The 22,068-nt window shown below is 38.9% G+C and overlaps 3 protein-coding genes across 4 annotated transcripts in view; 2 read left to right on the top strand and 1 right to left on the bottom strand.

Moving 5' to 3' along the window:
- Positions 1-3,498, top strand: part of LOC112056076 (uncharacterized) — a 42,372-nt gene extending 38,874 nt beyond the window's left edge. For both annotated transcript variants that reach the window (XM_052889240.1, XM_052889239.1), the window contains one exon: positions 160-3,498. In XM_052889240.1, coding sequence (XP_052745200.1) covers positions 160-1,134 — 975 coding nt within the window. In that variant the 3' untranslated portion in view covers positions 1,135-3,498. The remainder of the gene's footprint in view (positions 1-159) is intronic.
- Positions 2,742-6,060, bottom strand: LOC112056681 (uncharacterized). The gene is made up of 2 exons (XM_024097144.2): positions 5,756-6,060; positions 2,742-4,799 (listed from the first exon to the last, which is right to left on the bottom strand). Exons 1-2 carry the CDS (start codon positions 5,937-5,939, stop codon positions 4,306-4,308), a joined length of 678 nt encoding a protein of 225 aa, XP_023952912.1. The 5' UTR covers positions 5,940-6,060; the 3' UTR covers positions 2,742-4,305.
- Positions 6,061-8,326: 2,266 nt separating this feature from the next.
- On the top strand, positions 8,327-18,071 carry LOC112056095 (protein THEM6-like). Its single transcript, XM_024096442.2, has 5 exons — positions 8,327-8,487; positions 9,767-9,960; positions 11,227-11,441; positions 12,510-12,698; positions 14,195-18,071. Exons 2-5 carry the CDS (start codon positions 9,795-9,797, stop codon positions 14,327-14,329), a joined length of 705 nt encoding a protein of 234 aa, XP_023952210.2. The 5' UTR covers positions 8,327-8,487; positions 9,767-9,794; the 3' UTR covers positions 14,330-18,071.
- The last annotated feature ends 3,997 nt before the right edge of the window (positions 18,072-22,068 follow it).

Here is a 22,068-nt window from a genome sequence, read left to right as displayed (position 1 = left end):
GTAATTGAAATAAAAGAAGGTATTCAAACGATCAAGAAGTTATTATTACCTGAATCCTGAGAACGCCTACATAATATTAGTAAAGATTAACAATTCTAATGTGCTCCACATCTGATTTTTATATTATTACAGCAGCTATATGTAGTATTATTTTTTCAGATTCAGCAGCCATTTACAATAACAGGCCTAAAAGGGCGACACATCACGTCAACAATATTCCACGCCGGCCGAGCGCCCGCCACAGTGTTGGTCACCGCGCCCCAGGCGACCGTCATATCGCAGGCCAACCCGGACAACACCGTGCAGAACAAGTACATCAACCAAATCATCAACCACTCGGGCACTGTCACGCATCAAAACCTCAACCTGTCATCCGTTTTGGTCAAGGACGACAGACTGACCAAGTTCGACAACGTTTTGACAGACTCCAGAGAACTCCACCTCTCCAATACTGCATCTGCGATTATACATTCAACGGGAAACGCGACACAGGTTATAAGACGAGTCTGTTATGAGGATGATAAGAGGGATCCGAGGTTTCTGATGGACGAACCTGAAGGCTTGATCGCTGGTGATGATGCCAAGATGGTGGCGGAAGACAGTTCTAGAGATGCGACGTTGGAATCCATTGCGGGTGATGATGAGAACTCCTTACCAGAAAGACACACGGAGTTGTTTTGGGAGTCCAATTCAGCGTCCGAAAGATCTGAGAGCAGACGGCCTATGGATTTTAGCAGTGACAGCGAAAAGTGTTGCAAGAGTCCTTCGTTTGATGAAGCCAACTCAACAGACTCTAGTGGAGTGGGGACGCATATGAGACTCGACTCGGTTATCAAGAATGCCAGAGGGATGGAACGCAGTTGCAGCGCTGACGGGTCATCCGCTGATGACACGCATCCGCCGTTGCGGACTTATCCTGCAAAGCGGATGTATCACGTTTTGGATGCGGATGCGGAACGGAGTGTTTCAGGGAAGACGAGGGCCGGCGAACGGTCCTACAGCTCGGAGGTCCGACGACGAGCCTCCGGGCGGGGGGTCGTCAAACGCGGATGCCATTGCTGCAGTGGCTCCCCGGCCCCTCCGAGGCCCAAGAAGTCGCGCCAGAAGAAGCCGACCATGGATTTTACTAATTAAAAAGACATTTTAGTTTTTTTTTTTGGACTTGAATGGTTGCCGTAGACTGACACCGATCTCTCAAATTGAGGTTTGTTTAGTGATTAAGTGATAAAAATTGTTAATGTCGTTTTGTATATAACAATTTAGATTTTGTTTGCAATTTTCATTTTGTCTTTCTTAGTTTTCTTTTTTTTGTTGATATATTTAGCTCGTAAGTTTAGCTGTTTCTTTTATTTTTGTGTTATTGTGTTAGGATTTTTTAAACCGACACCGGTCAGTTCAAATCTGTTTATCTTTTTTTTTTCGAGCTCTATTTTCATAATTTAAAGAGTAGCTATTATTTTCAGAAGAAGATATTGAGTTTGATTGTTAACTTTCGTGTAATATAAATTTATACATATTGTATTATTAATAAATTAATTATTGTATAAAAAAACTGGTATTTCATAGGTTACCTCAGTGAAGGTTAAGCGTTTCAGTTAGATGATACAGGCCATACTCAAAATGTGAATTTTGTCCTAGATTTATAGATGTACGGTAAAAGTCTATAATAACCCTTCTTTATAATGCTAGACTGATAAAGTGATTTCTCCTTAGCGTAATACCGTTAGCAACGCCGGTATTTTTTGTACTTTAATTTTCTATACTGTGTACTATATTATTAGATTTAATTGAAAATGGCAACTTCCATGGGAACTGCACAAATCGATCGTCAATACGACGTTGAGCTTTAAACTTTGGCGGTTTACTTTTCTAGATTACGTTTTGAGAAACAATCGGTGCCAACGCGCCGTAACACTTTGCGTTTGCGTCTCAGACTAATTACATAAGGACCTAGACGTCACATTTCTGTCACAGTATATGATCAATGATCTAATGCGATTATAAAAACTGTCTACTATAGAATCGATGTTTCATAGTTGTAATCCGGTTAAAGAGCTCCGTAAAAATACCTTTCTGTGTAGTTGAATGGTGTAAAAAACGGGGAAAAACTTCTAGTTTATTATATGATATATACCAAAACTAAGCTCGTTTTCCATAATAAATGACATAATTTTGTTCGTGAATGTGAATGCGATACTTGTCCTTCTATGATTGGTCTGAGGTTTACGTCAACGCGTTTTTTAAAGGTATAGTGAAATTTATTATGTGTGAATTTAATATCCATATTAAGTGTGTAAATAACAACGTCCCCCTAATATTTGTCTTAGGGACGGTCTAGTCACTCGTACCGTAAACTCAGCGCGGTTTCGTCGGTACTTGCCCGACTTTTTAAGGCTATAAGCCGCAAATACAGTATTCTACCGCTTGTGTATATAAACATATAGGTATGGGGAAAACTACCCTCATTTTTCGATAAAATAATAACTTGCGCATTACGCGTACTAAATGTATATAAATGTGGAAGGAGTTAGTGAATTTAGTAAGCTCGATCGTTCTCAAGACGGTCTTATATTATAGTGAATTGTAACAAAATATATGTTTTGTGCGCTCGTAATCGAGTCGAATTTCGGTATAATATAGACCATAGTTCACGATGTTACTTCAAGTAGTGCGTAAGATAGTGGTGTTAGGTAAAGTTCATAATAGGTGTACAATATTCCTTTGGTCGGTTCTTCGGATGGTGTTGTGACTACCCCCAATTTATTCGAACTTTTTATCGAGTTACATGTTTTATTATATGAAATTTTGATGAGGATGTAACTTTATGGGTAGATACAAACTTTGGCAGCGTCGCGAGAATATCATAAAAATAGCTGATATTAAATAAGTGGCGGAAAATATCGGTAGATCGCAAATGAGGATGGATTTTTTTGCTACTGTCAGATTTTTACAATCGATTAACTAGGTTGAGTGCAAACGAAATAGTCGTAAATAGTGCTTGTTTTAGGGATATTTCCTTTTCAAGGAAAAATTTATCCTTCAGATATATAGAAAACTGTGAAGACCGACTAAAGGCAATTTGATTGTCCAAAACAATTTTGGGACTCGTACATTTTTTTGGAGATTTCAATGTATATTTTTCTCTGGAAAATACAAAACAGATTTTCTGCCATTTCTTATTAAAATTAAGCATTCGAATTTTTTATATAATCCCCGTATGTTGTTGTTGTTCTATATATTTGTAGATGGGTTTACCTACGATATTACTGTCAAACTACATGTATGTAATGAAGATTTATTTGTTTTTGTTATTTTTCACTTAGAGGTTAAAACAAATTATTAGCTGTAATTGACTTAATAATGTTTAGGTTTCATTATGAAAAGATTTATTTTTAATGTCATCTAAAAATGTGTTTAACGAAATTAACGTTTATTGTGTAAACATTATTTTTAAAAGTGCTACAGAAAATGATCATTAAAAACTTATCTATTACATAATTCTTTTATTTACACGAATCACAAAATTTAGGTTTGCTGACATGGTCCAAGCTTATCTTCTATCTATTCTATATTTGTCTTTGAATCTTGTCGATGATCTAGTAAGTTGACAGGACTAACCACAGAACATAATAAAACGCTAAATCTAGCTCTTTATTAATTCCATAGGACCGGGAACTAACGTCTTCATTGATTCATGAACGTCTTAGTGTTTTTGTAAAGGAAAGCAACGTTAACGCAGCAACGACTTTAACAAAGTTAAACCATTTAAAGCAAAGAATTATTTTGATTGACTTAGATTGCCATCGAATTCCGTTTATAAAAACGATGAATGAATGAATAATGGACAAACATTCTACTAACATCCAAATTTAAACCGTCTAGTATGAGAGATACACATGAGAATTGAATAGACATGCACATGAGAATAGGCCAGTTAACACTTTTTTTAAATTTCATTAATGTTCTACTAGATTGAAAAAAATCATCATATTTTTTGAGACTTGAAAATTTTAATTTTTAAATATTTTTTTGACAATATGAGCCAAAACGCCTGTCGGCCATGATGATCTATATTTCAACTGTTTCATGACGTCACATTAACACATCCCTTACAAACGGAGCGTTTGACACACATGTAAGTTAACAATTAGTTTGACGTTTAGTACATCAAGTAACATTGTGACGTCACAAAATGGACGACAGCGTTTTTGACGTTTCTGACGATTTAATTAAGTTTTATAACTAACGATATATTTCGGACCCTAATTCCTTGTACGATATGAGTCATTCTATTGAGTCCCATTATTACCAATTTCTTTTCTCTTTAATTTTCTTCATAATAGCCAATACTTCAATTCTGAACTCCAGTCTTTCGTCCTCAGAATACTTAACAACTGACGGCAGAAGAGAAGCAAAGAAGGCTTCGTCCTCATTCATTATTCTCGGATCATTGCATTCATCTATTTCAGCGAAATCAGCTTCCATGTTCTCGTATCTCTCATATTCTTGATTTCTCTTTGTTTCTTCATCGCTGTATTCTATTTTCTCCATTTTCTTCGACCGTTTTCTCGTGCTTGTCGTTGGAACTTCTTTGGGGCTTTCAGTTTTCATGTTGTATGCAGTGTTGTCGTCTGTGCTAAGTTCTACGTTGAAGTCCTCTTCAGTATTGGTTACTTTGATGAGGAATTTCACATGGTCGTATAGGAGATATTTTCTTCGCGGCCTCCCCATTTTGGAACGTTTGAGCGTCTTTACGAATGTATCTCGAATGTTTGTCCATTTGTTCAGAATTTGTTCACCTGTAAAAGGAAATGTATATTTAGTAGGTAGGTACACGGAGTAGGAACCAACGATTTAGGAACATAAACAAGAAAAAAATTTACAAAGGATTCGTTTATTATTTTCATCCTATATTAATGGTCCACACATCATCATCATATCAGCCGATGGAGTTAGCCCTTGACTATAATCTCACCATGATAAGTGATGATGCAATCTAAGATGGAAGCGGGCTAATTTGTTAGGAGTAGGATGAAAATCCACACCCCTATTGGTTTCTACACGACATCGTATCAAACGTACGGTACGTCTTTGCCGGTAGGGTGGTAACTAGCCACGGCCGAAGGCCAGCCAGACCTGGACCAATTAAGAAAACCTCAACCTCAACCGTCCCCCAACTGGGCCGGTGAGGATCGAACCCAGGACCGTCAAAAATACCTCAATATTTCATAGCCCGAATTTAACTTTCAACATTGCATTCTACAAACTTGCAGGCGCTCTTTCATTTTAACGTATACTAGTGCAGACGCCTCGCTTTTTCGCTGCGTTATTTCGGTCATCGTGAGAATGACACTCACAAATAACGTAGCTCCTAGTGGTAAAGGATAAGCTACAATACCACAAACTTTACTTCTGATACCTCTTACTTATATAGGTATATGTAATGTAGGTACAGACTAGCAGATAGCAGACGATTCTCGGTTTCGCCGCGTTGTTCCGATTCCCGTGAGAATATGGAGATAAACTTAATATTTACCTACTCTATGTTACTCGCTGATAATGTAGAAATAATTTTTAAAATCGACCGAGTAGTTTTTGATTCACCTAATCATAACAGACAAACAAAAAATCAAATCAATTTATTTGTTTAGATAAAGTAGGTAATTTAGGCAAATCTTATCTGTAGGTAGAGGTAAATTTTAGGATTTACCTAAATTACTAGGTATCTACCTAATTGGTTTGAAGTCAAACCTACCAGTAATCCGTTTCTGCTCTGACGTCATTTCCTCATAACCATCGTCCAAAAGGCTAAAAACCTCTTCCCAAGCCGCACGTCTTTCTGCTCGGTCCTTATAAACTTCCGCCGTTTTATCCCAAAGACACGGCCGGTCCCTCACAGCATGGATCAGCTGTACCACATCATATTTAAACTCGCGCATGATTTAAAACAAATTTCAATAAACAAAAACGCTGTAAATACTATGTTTTTAACAATAATAACACAATAACGCAAGTCTATCACGTTCTGCACCGGACACGTCACTGAATGGCGTCAAAATGTCGGATCGGATGTATTCGTTGTCACTTTCTAGCGGTACGCGATGGAAAGAGATGGTTGTGTTTATGCGAGGTCACCGACTTCGGAGTGTATCTCGCCCGTCAATAGTTCGTGTGGCCATTTTAGAATGAACCGTGTTGTTTAATTGTAACCTCTATTTTAGAGACCTTGTAGTTTGGACCGCTTATTTCTATTTGTATTTTGAATTTTGAAAAATAGGTACCTACCTAAATAATAGAATACTAGCCGACGCCCGTTTCAATAATAATATGTATACATTTTTGACGGCCTCCGTGGCGCAGTGGTATGTGCGGTGAATTTACAAGACGGAGGTCCTGGGTTCGATCCCCGGCTGGGCCGATTGAGGTTTTCTTAATTAGTCCAGATCTGGCTGGTGAGAGCCTTCGACCGTGGCTAGTTACCGACAAAGACGTATCGCCAAGCGATTTAGCGTTCCGGTACATCGTGTAGAAACCGAAACGGGTGTGGATTTTCATCCTACTCCTAACAAGTTAGCCCGATTCCATCTTAAATTGCATTATCACTCACCATCAGGCGAGATTGTAGTCAAGGGTTAATTCGTAGAGAAAAAATACGGAGATAAAATAAAGTCTATGACGCTCACAAATAACGTGGTTTTTTACTAGTAAAAGAATTTCAAAATCAGTTTAATAACCCAGAGTTTACCCCTACAATACCACAAACTTTACTGTGTTATTATTAAGAGGATGCACGCAACCTAGTTTTTTACTTTTTTATACTTTAGAAGTCATCAAGTTAGCCCTTGACTACAATCTCCTTGATGGTAAGTGATGATGCAATCTAAGATGGAAGCGGGTTAACTTGTTAGGAGTATGATGAAAATCACCCTTTCGGTTGCTAGACGACATCGTACCGGAACGCTAAATCGCGTGGCGGTACGTCTTTGTCGGTAGTACCTAGCCACCAGCAAGCAATCCAATGACTCTTCTAGGTTAACAGCTGCAAGAACTGTACGTGCTCTGCTGCGCACGCTCTAAGGTCCAGAACAACACTGAGCGCTTGCAGAAGTCAGACATACCTCATTATAAACCTATAAGAGCCGTGGTAGCCCAATTGATAAGACCTCTGCCTTCGATTTGGGGGGTATAGGTTCGAATCCAGTTCAGTTACTTGCATTTTGAGAAATTAAATATCACTTCTCTCAAACGGTGAAAAAACAATATCGCGAGGAAACCTGCATGCCTACCTGAGATTTTTTACAGTTTTCTACGTGTGTGAAGTCTGCCAATCCGCATTGGGCCAGCGTGGTGGACTATTGGCCTAACCCCTCTCATTCTGAGAGATTTGTGCTCAACAATTAAATTGTCGAAAATTTGCTTACGTAATACTTGAGCGTCTCCTCAGATTGTATCATGTTACTTTCTATAACAACTATGGTTTATACTTCGCAATTCATAAGTCACAAATACACAAATACTTACTTGCTTAAGTCAGATGCATTGCAGCAGTGATTCATTCTTAATATTTATTCTTTGACGGCCTCCGTGGCGCAGTGGTATGCGCTGTGGACTTACATGACGAAGGTCCTGAGTCCGATCTCCGGCTGAGCCGATTAAGGTTTTCTCAATTGGTCCAGACCTGGCTGGTGGGCGGCTTCGGCCGTGGCTAGTTACCACCCTACCGGCAAAGACGTATCGCCAATCGATTTAACGTACGATATCGTGTAGAAATCGAAAGGGGTGTGAATTTTCATCCTCCTAACAAGTTAGTTAGTTAGTTTTGACGGCCTCCGTGGCGCAGTGGTATGCGCGGTGGATTTACAAGACGGAGGTCCTGGGTTCGATCCCCGGCTGGGCAGATTGAGATTTTCTTAATTTGTTCAGGTCTGGCTGGTGGGAGGCTTTGGCCGTGGCTAGTTACCACCCTACCGGCAAAGACGTACCGCCAAGCGATTTAGCGTTCCGGTACAATGCCGTGTAGAAACCGAAAGGGGTGTGGATTTTCATCCTCCTCCTAACAAGTTAGCCCGCTTCCATCTTAGACTGCATCATCACTTACCATCAGGTGAGATTGTAGTCAAGGGCTAACTTGTAAAGAATAAAAAAAAAAAAAAAAAAAATAGCCCGCTTCCATCTTAGATTGCATCATCACTTACCATCAGGTGAGATTTGTAAAGAATAAACAATAAAAAAATGAAGGAGTTCTGCCTATCGTAGGCCCTCGTTCTAACAGGGTTCTAGAGTAACTTATCGATTGGTCTGCGCGCGCAGTTAGTAAAATGTCATGATTTGTCAGTGAAAAGTCTCGTCTCTGCATCGGCGATTTTATTTTCAAAAGAATTTTATTATAAAATAAAAAGAGAGTGGTTTTTTAATACTTTGCGTTTACCTTCTATTTTTATTTGGTGCGCGTAGCTTAGTTTGTAAATGAGGGAGGAAAGAAAATTGGTGAGTTTTTCAGAAATTTTCTATTTTTAATTCTGTCTAAAGCTGTTTAATTTTCAAAATAGAAGATAGATAGAAGATTATGGTTTTAAGTAATGCTAAATGGTAAAAAAAGGAGTAAGGCTGTCTTTTGAATTATAGAATAGAGAAAAAGACTTCGATTTTTGACAGGAACTTTTTGCCGGTAGATACCTATTCCTAAGGACGTACCTATGTCGAGAATTTGTTCTGGAATGCGTTGCTACTGGGATTCAAATCGAATAAAATGTTTACTTCGTTCTAAACACATCCAAACCTAAAACCTTCTTGGGAGACTATATTTTTTTGCTATACTTATGTAGGTACTTAAAATTGTATCATAGTCGGTATTTTGAGGTATTTTGAGGATGTATCACATGTGGTGCATGGACATCTCATACTAAACCATATTAATTTTATTGCATCACTTATGATATAGCATAATTTCTATAGTTTTCGTCACGTAATATTAATTTAACTATTGCACTATTTGTAAATAGTAAACTAGTTGAAAAATTCAAAATCGGTGATTGTGTAGCTCGATTTCGTGAGCGAAATGTATCTCATCATCATCATTATCGACCCATATTCAGCTCACTGACAAGCACGAGTCTCTTCTCAGAATGAGAGGGGATTGGCCAATAGTCCACCACGCTGGTGTTTGGCAGACTTTACACACGTATAGAATTAGAAAATTGCAGGTTTCCTCACGATGTTTTTCCTTGACCGTTTGAGACACGTGATATTTAATGTCTTAAAATGCATTTCTGAAATTTGGAAGTTCATGCCCCGGACCAGATTCGAACCTACGCCCTCTGGAATCGGAGGTATAGGTCATCATGAGGAAACCTGCATACCAGAGAATTTTACCTGCATACCTTAATAATAATTTTCTTAATTCTCTGCATGTGTGAAGTCTGCCAATCCGCATTGGGCCGGCGTGGTGGACTATTGGCCTTACCCCTCTCATTCGGAGAGGAGACTCGAGCTCAGCAGTGAGCCGAATATGGGTTGATAATGATGCTGATGCACACGAAATCGAGTCACACAATTACCGATTGTGAATTTTTTAACTAGTTTGTTATTTAGTAAATTAATATTACTTGACGAAATTATGTTGTATCATAAGTGATGCAGTAAAATTAAAATGGTTTAGTACAAGATGTCCATGCACCACATGTGATACATCCTCAGAATACCAGAAAACCGATTAAGATACAATTTTAAGTACCTACTAGACTAGACTTCGACGTCATCATCATAGGTGTAACGTGGCAAACGTCGGCGCGAACATGTGGACGGTGTGCGTGCCGGGCTGGGGTGCCATGCTGGCAGCCGGCACGCTGCTGTTGTACGGCACGCTGGATGTCGCCTACTTCGCGCGCATGATGTACACTGTGGCCAAGGCGCGGTACTTCAGGAAGAAGACGTGCATCTTGGACACCACTCAAGTTGAATGTAAGTAATACTAAAGGTTGGCTTCCACGCGAATGGATCAGGGCCCGTCAACAGATCAGAGGGGGAAACCGGGCGATCGTAATACGGCGCTACACCGCGCAACGAAAGCCTTCAAACAATTGGTTTATATATATTTATAGAGGGGGACGTCTGACGAGGCCAGACGGGTGATCAGTCCTAATTAGGGACCATTCCACCCAATTCCCGTGGTAAAAGGACACAGGTTCACTGGTGTCTCGACAGTGTTCCCCCCTCAAATCCTTCTGTAGCCTTCGTGAACCTAACAATATCCCCTATACTGAGATCTGTCAGGTCTACTTCATTTAATGTATCCTTACCTATACCCATCTTACCAGCGCGAACATGGGACACTCAGCTATAAAGTGATAGCTGGTCTCCTCCTCACCACAACCTGGACATGATGAATCTTCTAATTGGTTAGATAGGCGATGGATACTTATCGAAGGTCGTGAGTTGATCTGGGTTGGTAGGCCCCAGCAGATACCACACCACTATGGACTTCCATGACCGTATAATGATAAAGCTTATTATAATTATTATTAGGTGTGAAACGACTAGCGCTTTATGCTTTCATTTTTAATTTGTTTGTTGGTAAAGAGTGAGAGACTCGGTCGCTAATTATGGGCCTTATTAGAAAGCTCAAAGTCACTCAGTGGGCAATGGAGCGAGTTATGCTTCGAGTTTCTCTGCGTGGTCGAATCAGTAAGAGGAGATCCGCAGACAAACCAAAGTCACTGACGTAGCTCAGTGAGTCGTGAAGCTGAAGTGGCAATGGACAGGCACATAGTTCGAAGAGCCGATGGACGTTGGGGTCCCAAGGTGCTGAAATGGCGACCTCGCACCGGAAAGGTAGACCGAGTACATCAAGCGGGTTGCATGGAGTCGTTGGATGCTGGCGGCTCGAGACCATGCAAGAGGCCTATGTCCAGCAGTGGACGTCCATCGGATGGTGATAGCTTATGTATAGACGAGTTTTTTTATTCAATGACAACTTAGGACCAAATGAAGCTGTGAATGGATATGACCCTCTACCTTTAATTCAGAAGGCGTACAATTGAATACGGTCCGAGGGTGCACGTCCAACTTTACAGTTATATGTATATTATGAAATTATTTATCATGTGTCTCAATCGCAAGGAAGTCTGTCAATCCACATTGGGCCAGTATGGTGGACTATTATCCTAATCCCTTTAATTCTGAAGGAGACTCTACGGAACCCTCTCAATCTCATTGAATTCTCCACAGCGTGGTGCCTCCTCAACGACATAGACACGTTGCTCTACCACATGAACAATGCGCGCTATCTCCGCGAGCTCGACTTCGCTCGCGCGGACTACTACGAGCGGACGGGCCTGTACGCTAACATCAAGGCGGCAGGCGGGTCAGTACTCCAGGCTGCCACCACCATCCGTTACAGGCGGTATCTGAAGCCTTTCACCAAGTTCACTATCACTTCCAAGGTAAGAAATAAAATGAAATTAGTCAGGTTCTTAGTCCAATCCAACACAAGTAACTGCTTATTTATCATTGGTTCATTTGTCCAAATTGAAGTTAAAGAGTCAATAACGGCAGGCATCCACAGATCCGCATCGTACTGTTATAAGTGTTCTCTGCAACCCTTCCTGCTGACCTTTTTACCACCTAAGCCTCTTCCTCACCGAACTAGCTTCCGCCCGCCAGACCAGCCCTCAGTCTCATCCCGGATTCCATGCCAGACGGTTGTTTAAAATTAATTCGTCTATTATTTCTTTTTTTTAAAAAGGCCTAACCCAGGTTCCTTCTAACAGTACTCATCGCATCTGTAAGGACCCTCGTCCTTACTATAAGAGAAGCTAAAGAATAGCTCATCTCTACACTGGTAATACAAGCAGACCGCGCACGACCACTCAGGTCGAACGCCGGTGACAGACTGACTCATCTCATTGCCCCCACTACCAATGTACATGAAATAGTGTATGTAGTATTGAAGGTATCTATTTAGTATACATAAACACTACAGCATCAAACGGATTTTGAGTATCCTTTGTATAGAATGTGATAAAAGTACGTCCACTTATACGCTTCGTACGGATTGTATCTACCGTATAACTACCATAAAATCGAATATCCTGACAGTTTTTAAATGGCAAACATGCTTTCGCGTATCTACTTACATTTATTTTGTAGAATGCCACAAAAAGGTGCTTGGAGGCCGTTAGATCAGCTTCCACCTTCACACAGGAAGTAAAACTATAAGAAATGTAAACAGTAATTGTCATCAATTGTAAATTATAATACTGTATGACTTTTTCAAAAGAGTAACTGTTGAGTTTTTTGCCGGTATCTTCTCAGCAGAACCTGCCTTCCGAACCGGTGGTAAAATCTTTACAAATAGTCAACTGACGTGTCAAAAGTGCTTGTAAACTGAGCCTACTTGAAATAAATATATTTTGATTGATTTTGATTTTTAAAGCCGACGCCCATGCGACGAAGAAGAAGAAGACGTGAAGCAAAGTATGGCATTTAAAAGCCATAAACACTTGTTCCAGGCCATCTACTGGGACGAGAAGACGTTCTTCATGGAGCACGAGTTCGTCGGCCCGGGTGGCTTCGTCCACGCGGTGGCGTTGTGTCGGCAGCGGGTCATAGACACCTCCGTCGCCGCCATTGCTGAGTTGCTGTTGCAGCTGCACTGCGCTGGCAGCTGCAGGCCAGCGCCAGAGAAGATGCCGTCTGAAGTGAGATTTTTTTACCCGACTGCAAGAAGGGTTATGTTTTTCGCGTGTATCTTGTATGTATGTATGTATGTATGTATGTATGTAATATTCTTTATTACCTCATATCTTCCAAACCGCTGGACGGATTTACGTAATTAAGCTATCATTAGATTTGTCTCAATAACCCAAGTGTTCTTAGATAGGTGAAATTAAAAAAAAACAACAAGACGACTCTGAGACGCTATAGACTCGAGGTGAAAAAAAATTTTTTTTTTTTACTATTGCAACATGGGTATCAAAATCAAGGGCTTTTTGTGAGGAATTCAAAATGGTATATCATAGCCATGTTAAAAAAAACTATAATTAGAAAAACGTTATTTATTAATTGTCTATACAAAATACGCGAGGCGGATGACTATAAGGTGCGAGGTTTATGAAGTGAAGTTATATAACACCTAAAATATACAAAACTGAATATATTGATTATAAAAATCGGACAAGTGCGAATCAGATTCGTTCCGTAGATCTTTTTGAATATTTACTTAACCTCGGTTGGACGTAGGTATACATTAGCATTTATGCAGTCGGGTTTTTTTATTTGTTTAATTAATTAATTTATTTTAATTTCTTCTTCTTCGTCGTTACACTCTTGACAGTGTGGTCGTGGTCGTCATTTGGGCGCGGTGGCAAGCCTCACTATCCGTCGCCATTCCTCCCGTAGTGTGGCTCTCCTAGAACATTCGTGGAGCGATCCAGCGATTTTTACTTGGTCAGTCCAGCGCATTGGTGACCTGCCACATGCTCTTGTGCCCTCCACCTTTCCTTGCACCACAAGTCTCTCTATGGACGTGTCATCTTTTCTTGTAATTTATTTATTTGTTTTTTAATTTACGAGCGGAAAAACTCCCTGCGGACTCCTGCCTGTTCCGGTACGATGCCGTGTAGAAACCGAATGGGGTGTGGATTTTCATCCTCCTCCTAACAAGTTAGCCCGCTTTCATCGTAGACTGCATCATCACTTACCATCAGGTGAGATTGTAGTCAAGGGCTAACTTGTAAAGAATAAAAAAAAAAAAAATTATCCGACTTGCACGGACTAAAATAACCTTCTCTGTACTCCAAGGTTGGCACGGGACCGCAATGCATTAGAAAAAACGAACAACTCTATGGGCGTCTCCTGTGAGATTTTCTGTCTCGTCTTTTTTAATAACTTTTTATAACTTTTCCTGTTTGTTTAGGTGGGTAATAAATATTATATTGGAAGCTAAAGAAGATAAATCTTCATCATCATCATTAACAATGGTTAATTCGGTCCAATATTGAGCAAGAGTCTACTCTCAGAGTGAGAGAGAGAGGGTTTAGACTAATAGTCTAATACGCTGGCGCAAATCGGGTTGACAGACTTTACACACGGAGAGAATTAAGGAAATTCTTCTTAAGTAATTATAAATATTATAAAAATTAAACTGAATTTCTACAATAATATGATTTAAATTTGTTTTTTTTTTAATTTTCAGCTGGAACTCTGGGTGCAAAGCAATGAGCTGAGTTCTGCGAAGTTGCGACCGAACGTCGGCAACCTCCCTTCCCTGGAACCCCCCAACAACCTCGGGGGCTGTGGGGACTTGCTCCCCAAAATGGCTTCCGAGTGATACCAGCTCAACCCGAGCGAAGACCAGCATTGTGGGAAGAATCTTTAAGATTCATATTTCACTTACTATTTCTTGCATTCCATATTGAATTTCTTAAAGAAATCCTTAACAAAAGGCAGTAAAAATATCACTATGACATGACATGACAAGAAAGTAAAGGAAATTTAAAGTTTGGATTTTTTTATACATATAGCATAATACTTACAACAGATTTATATGGCTGACCATAGCAACATGAAACGCAAAATATATTGGGTAGATACCCTAAGCGAAACGGTGTCTTTGCTCAAAATGTTTTGTGAGGCGAGTTGGATAAGCAGCTAGACTTTTTTCCACAATGTGCACGCCTCATAAAACTCATTAGACAAAATGTAGCGCAGAAATATGTCTCTTCAAAGTGAAGTTGGTTGTCCATTTTCTTCGTGAAGATGTATGCTCCTTCTGGCAGTGGTAGCTTGTCTTGATTTACATTTAGTTGTAGGATGTAAATCAGGATGGTAAATATTTTTATTTTTACTTTAAAGTAACACAATTAAAATAGCAAATTTTCAGTCACTTCGGACGTGAATTTACAGTCAGTTCGGGACGGCAAATTTTTAGTCATTCCTAGACGGCGAATTTTTAGTAGGTAATTCCCGGACGGCGAATTTTTAGTCATTCCCTGACGACGAATTTTTAGTCATACCGACCGGAGTTATAAAATTACAACGAAAAGTGGCATTGATTTTTATATATATAGATATGGAATGCAAGAAATAGATCATAGTATAATATGAATCTAAACAGGGGTCGTATAGGATTTCGTTCGGGTTTAGTTGTTGGGCAAGTGTTTTTAAATGACAGTTGTATACTGGTGACGTTGGTTATGATTCTTATGCATATAGGTTTTTAAGATACGCCTATAAAGCATTGTGTTGAAAATAAAAGGTAATAACTCATTAGAGCCACCCGAGATCCGACCCGAACCGCCTCGCCTCGAGTGGTTAGTATTCTTCGTATGGATTTGTATGGGTAGGCGCTCACTACATCAACTCCGTACCATCACCGGATCGCCTCGCTCGCGAGATGTCCACGACTGCGAGTAGACCACTCGATGATAGCTTGCTGTTGGCATGCTTGCATGAATCGCGAGGAAATTACTCGGACCTGTCGACTACAAGTGGACGCCTAGCGACGAGGCGGTGCGGATCGGGTCTTAGGTGGCTCTAATGAGCTACGACCTTTAAGTAACTTTTATTCCAGCGTACACATTTCTGTTTGTATTAGCAGCTAACTTTGTACATAGACCTAATAGAGACATCTTTTTTTTTTTCATTTTATCTGAGAAATCTCTGTAGCCTCATAACTAGACTGGAAGAATACCTACACATTTTTTTGCTCAATGACTTCAAAATATATGTAATTGAACAAAAACTGATACTTACTCGTAAGTACATAAGTTTACAAAGGATTTTTTTATTGGATATTTTATTGATTTTATTATTTTATAGCATAAAATTCATGAATTTCATGAAATTATTAATTACACTCTTTCTGTGCGCTCTCATATGAGACCCCACTCTAGTATATTTGCAGATATTTAGTTATTCTTCCCCACTTTCACCCCCACAACTTTTAAACGGCTCAACCGATCATCAAACATATCTAAGGACACTCGCGCATAATAAAAAAAAATCACTTCATCCTGATCATATAATGATTTATTTATTTTGCTATCATCCGCGAAAAGTCGACGAACCCATGCGACAACGTCACCCAGGTCCGACAAAATACTCTCTACGCATGCTTCACCCCGAAACCGGAGCATCCTCAGGAGACGTTGACTCTACAACGTGCAATTGCAAAATATAAAATAAAAATATAATAATGATGAACTTCCGCAGAGTGACGCCTTCTTCCTTCCAATATCACTTCATCCGTTCGGAAGATATGGTGCCACAGACAGACAGACACGTCAAACTTATAACACCTCACTTTTTGCGTTGGGGGTTAATAAATATACAACATTTTGATTAGATCGTAATATTGGTATGTGTGGGTTATCTCAAAGTTATCTGTATTGCAACAAGATTTGTTGATAAGAGTTCGTTTAACCCAAATATATTGAATATTCTTTTATAACATGTCACAATTTGCCAGACTACTGATATGACGTACATTAGGAAAAAATATCGTTATCAACCCATATTCGACTCACTGCTGAGCTCGAGTTTCCTCTCAGAATGAGAGAGTTAGGCCAATAGTCCACCACGCTGGCCCAATGCGGATTGGCAGAATTCACACACGCAGATAATTAAGAAAATTCTCTGGAATGCAGATTTCCTTCAGAGTTTCATTTTGAGACGCGTAATATTTAATTTTTTATATGGAAAAAGTATACGAATTGTATATTCATTCATTTTTATAGTAATAATTGAGGAACTAAACTACGCATGTGAAACCGCGCGGCGTCTGCGTTTAATCTTTACTAATATTATAATGCTGAAGAGTTTGTTTGTTTGCTTGAACGCACTAATCTCAGGAACTACTGGTCCGATTTGAAAAATTCTTTCTGTGTTAGATAGCCCATTTATCAAGGAAGGCTATAGGGTATATATTATCACGCTAAGACTAATAGGAGCGGACTACCAATGAAGAGTGTTTCAAAATCGGGGATTTTTTCCTGTTGAGAGCTTACACTGCATGTGCTGCGTAAACGGTTAAAATTTCGCGAAAATCATGGATGATAGTCTATTATAGACTATCATCCATATCATCTATGTTATAAAGAGGAAAGATTTGATTGTTTGTTTGTATGTTTCGAATAGGCTTTGAAACTACTGAACCGATTTAAAAAATTCTTTCACTGTTGGGAAGCTACACTATCCCTGAGTGCTATAGGCTATGTTTTATCCCTATATTCCTACGGGACCGTCAATCACGAGGGTGAAACCACGAGGCATTTGCTAGTAATATAATGTAGAGGACATTCAGCAGTGGAAGTCCATCGGATGACAGAAGTACGTTAGCAGGCGTAGATGCCAGTCAGGCATTAACGGGGCGTTAACACGTTAACTGCGGTACGAGGTCAATTGACCTCGTACACCTAGCGTAGTCAAGAGTTACGAGGTTGATGGACCTCGTACCTCGAAAGTACAGAAAAATCAGTGCCGCAGCGAACGCGCTTAAATGATATTATTAAATTGTCTGGCTTGAAGCAATGCTGTGTTTCTTGAGTTATTTAAGCCTATACTTAATTAATTGCTATGAATTCTTTCATATAGTGAATGAAGTTACTCCCCAATCGCGCAAATCTGTGTATGCTTATGTAGACTGACTGATTTTGATTGGATTTTTGTATATAATGTCACCAAAAAACACGATATAAATGTATTCGCATATTAATCTGACGTCCTAAGATGTTTAGGAAACACAATTTTGTTATTAAAAAAAATTAAACATTTCATAAATTGAACATTTCAATAGGTATTGTTTATTTACTTGATTCTGTAAACGTTGTGAAAATTATGTTATCAAGCAAAAAGTTTGAAAAAAATTACGAAAATTTAATTAAATATAACTAAATTTCCTAAAAGGTAAATTAAATAGGTAGGTGATGTGAATCATGATATTGAAATGATATTGTATATAATTCGTAATTGTACTTAAACGATATATATCTATTTAAATAAAAATTTAAATGGCTGCAATTTTTATTTATAACCACCTTTATAAATATCCCTATTCCAATCGGGATGATGACAAGGTTTGAATATATTGATTTTTATCAGACATTGGGGTATACAAAAATCAATATTGACCAATTTATACGTAAAAAGCAAAGTTTATCTGGATTTTTGCAAAATAAATAAGATTTCAAAATCTATTAAAATCTTTTATCGTAATTGGATGAAAATTCATACAGTTTTAGTTTCCTTACATTATAAGAGACATTTTTCAATAAATGAACTATAAACATAAACGCAATAAATAACAAAGGTATTTGTAATTTTGTTTGAACGCCCATACAAATCTAAGGCTTATTATTATGATCACGACGTCATTAATTCGTGCCATTTTGTATGGGGCATTTTTCAGGGATCCGTGGCTGTGCCGCGAATATGACCCTTTAAATCCCTGTAGCTCCAAAAGTAATGATCGCAAATACCCTGTTACTTTTACAAAATTGCTTTACTATTAGCATACTCTTAATTTATTTACAATTTAAAAAACGGTCATCATCCCTATTGTTTATTCTCGATAAAAATTTAGTTCTTAGCATCTTCAAAATGCAAACCTACCTATAATTGTTTCCTAGATAGTTAGGTAACTACAAGAAATACAATAATTATTATAAACTCATCTAAAGACTTACAATTTTAGATTAAATTGCATAGTTACAGAGAATAATGTCAGCAATTCGAATGGATCTTTAAATCATCAAAATATAGGTATTTTGATCTCTATTTTTTTTTTGATGACTCACTTTCCAATAAGTGCAACAGGTATTTTATCGATTATGCATGTGTATTAATTGAATTATTTGCGTCTAGCATTTTTTCTACAGTTCAAAAGTCTTGCTGTGTAGGTATGATTTAAGCAACCTGTCATGTGACAGTTAGTTTATTAAAATCTTAATATAGAAATAATTTTTCGCAAGCGGAAAAAATTACTCATCATTTATTTAGCCTTTTTAAAGGGTCCCAAAGGACCGGGTCTCCCTCCTTATAAAATAGAGAATTTTGAACTTAGGAAGGGAATAATATACCTACCTATTTAATACTTATTATAAAATTTTCATTTATCTCATCATCATTATAATCAGCCGATAGACGTCCATTGCAGGACGTAGGCCTTTTTTAGGGACTTCCAAATGAGGCCATTTGAGGCCTATAGTTAGCGGTTAAGTTTTGGAACCATAGATCATCACTGGTAACACACACGCACCGTTCGAAGACTTTTGTGTTCAGGCACTGAGGAATTTCGGAAAAAGATATCGCGAAGATTGTCGATTCATTTATCTAACAATAGTCTACTTTGTTTATCAAATCCAGACTCAATAAAAATATTTACTTACAAGTTTTTTTTTTTAAATTATGAAAAGTTCGATAATAATTATGATAACGGGTTATCTACCTTCATTTTACTTACGATATAGTGAAGCAACCAGTAACCGGGTTACGGGGCGTCACGCGCCGGTGCGGACAATGTACTTGAAACGTTATTTGGGTAAACTACTGTCATTACATATTGGACTATAGCCTGCTATAGCCAGATATGCTGCATTTTAGGATGGCTGAAAGTTTGTGAGTCCTTTTTCCATTCTTTACAAGTTAGCCCTGATAGCCCAGTGGATATGACCTCTGCCTCCGATTCCGGAGGGTGTGGGTTCGAATCCGGTCCGGGGCATGCACCTCCAACTTTTCAGTTGTGTGCATTTTAAGAAATTAAATATCACGTGTCTCAAATGGTGAAGGAAAACATCGTGAGGAAACCTGCACACCAGAAAATTTCTTAATTCTCTGCGTGTGTGAAGTCTGCCAATCCGCATTGGGCCAGCGTGGTGGACTATTGGCCTAACCCCTCTCATTCTGAAAGGAGACTCGAGCTCAGCAGTGAGCCGTATATGGGTTGATAACGACGAAGTTAGCCCTTGACTAAAATCTTACCTGATGGTAAGTAATGATGCAATATAAGATGGAAGCGGGCTAACTTTCGGTTCACCCCTTTCGGTTTCTACACGACATCGTACCGGAACATTAAATCGCTTGGCGGTACGTCTTTGCCGGTAGGGTGGTAGCTAGCCACGGCTGAAGCCTCCCACCAGCCTGATCTGGACCAATTAAGAAAAACCTCAATCGGCCCAAATCACTGCGCATATTACTGCGTCACGGAGGCCGTCGAACTTGCTTTAGGTAAGTAGTTGAACCAGCTTACCACAGGACTAATGGTTCAGCTATGGACAATGAGGTCCAGGGTTCGAATCACGGGTCAGATATTTTTCACAAGAAAACTCATTATTAGCAGCCTGGAGTTGGGAAGTTGGTGATGTTGGAATACCCCCGTGCCTCGGAGAGCACGCTAAGCAGTCGCTTCTGCCTGAACTTTCACCGGTCGTGTCAGTCTATGAGACTGAGGGAAAAGAAAGTGCATTTAACCAGACCTGGACCAATTAAGAAAAACCTCAATCGTACCAGGGAGGCCGTTACTTGGATCAATGAGGATCTAGACCCTTGAAAACTGCTACGACCAAGAGAACATACTCCAAACTCTACAATTGGCTTACGTGTACTTATGGTAGAAGCATTAAGCTTTATTAATAATCTTTTTAATATAAAAATGGAACCGACTTTAAAGAAGTATTTCAGTTATTTTGATTTTAACACAAAATTACTAAACCGATTTTCATGAAAATGAAATGGGACCAATCTGGAAATATACTCTTTCAAACAAAAAAAGAATTTTCAAAGTTGGTTAGTAAATAACGAAGTTATGACTTAACAAACATAAAAAAACATACATGAATTGAGAACCTCCTTTTTTTGAAGTCAGTTAAAAATTTTAGCCTTCATTGTATGAATTATGTCTGGCAAGCGCAGGCTTTCGTTCTATATTATCTACTTGCCAGTAGTTGAAACTGGTTTTTTGAAGGTGGTGGTTTTTTTCATGATAGTCTCCTCTGACATCCGAGACTTGGTCGCTGACTATGAGCCTTATTAGAAGGCTCGAAGTCACTCAGTAGGCGATGGAGCGAGCTATGCTTGGAGTTTCTCTGCGTGATCAAATCAGAAATGAGGAGATCCGCAGACGAACCAAAGTCACTGACATAGCTCAGCGAGTCGCGAAGCTGAAATGGCAATGGGCAGGCCACATAGTTCGAAGAGCCGATGGACGTTGGGGTCCCAAGGTGCTGGAATGGCGACCCCGCACCGGACAGCGCAGTGTTGGCCGACCTCCCAATAGGTGGATCGAGGATATCAAGCGGGTTGCAGGGAGCCGCTGGATGCTGGCGGCTCGAGAACGTTGTGCTTGGAGGTCCATGCATGAGGCCTAGCCTAACCTCTCTCATTCTGAGAGGAGACTCGAGCTCAGCAGTGAGCCGAATATCGGTTGATATATATCGAATGATAAATGACTCCTCAGGGCCTGTAGCCATGGGTAGACAGTAGTTACGATTATATCGGAAACCATACTTTTCTAATAAAGCAGAATAAGTTTGGTTGGTAAATTTCTGTTCTAGGTACCTTCAAAAAACTCTATTACTACTAAGACTTCTGTAACTATTCTTCCCTTGCTCATTAATTTATAAAAAAAAAAATAAATAAAAAGGTTTTATAGGTGTTTTCTTTTCTCCTTTATTGCTAATAGAATTCCATTTCTTCAGCTTATTATCCTCTGGTAATATCAGCTTAGATTTTGATAAAAATTATTCTTAATTTTAACCAAAAATCCAAGCATTTTTGGTTCTTTACTTATTTTTAGGCCTTCTGATTTATTTTCCTCGTATTATAACTTTTTTGAAAATTTATCACCCTTCTGCCATTTCCTCGTAATTATTATTTTCGACATATTAACTGTTACTATAATGAATTTCGTTTTTAAGAAGTCAATGTTTGTAGGCTATAAAAGGTGAGTAAAGTTTCACAAAAGTTATAATAGACGGTAAATAGGTATTTAACTGATTTTCTATGACAGTGACTTTCAGATTTAAGTTTGCGTTAAATGTATTTTGTCACGTGTTAAAAGTAAAGCTAAGATGT

This window comes from Bicyclus anynana, chromosome 25 (genome assembly GCF_947172395.1).
Source record: "Bicyclus anynana chromosome 25, ilBicAnyn1.1, whole genome shotgun sequence".
Classification (NCBI taxonomy): Eukaryota; Metazoa; Arthropoda; class Insecta; order Lepidoptera; family Nymphalidae; genus Bicyclus; species Bicyclus anynana.
Note: the sequence above shows the minus strand (reverse complement) of the source record. Positions and strands in the feature narration are given on the sequence as shown.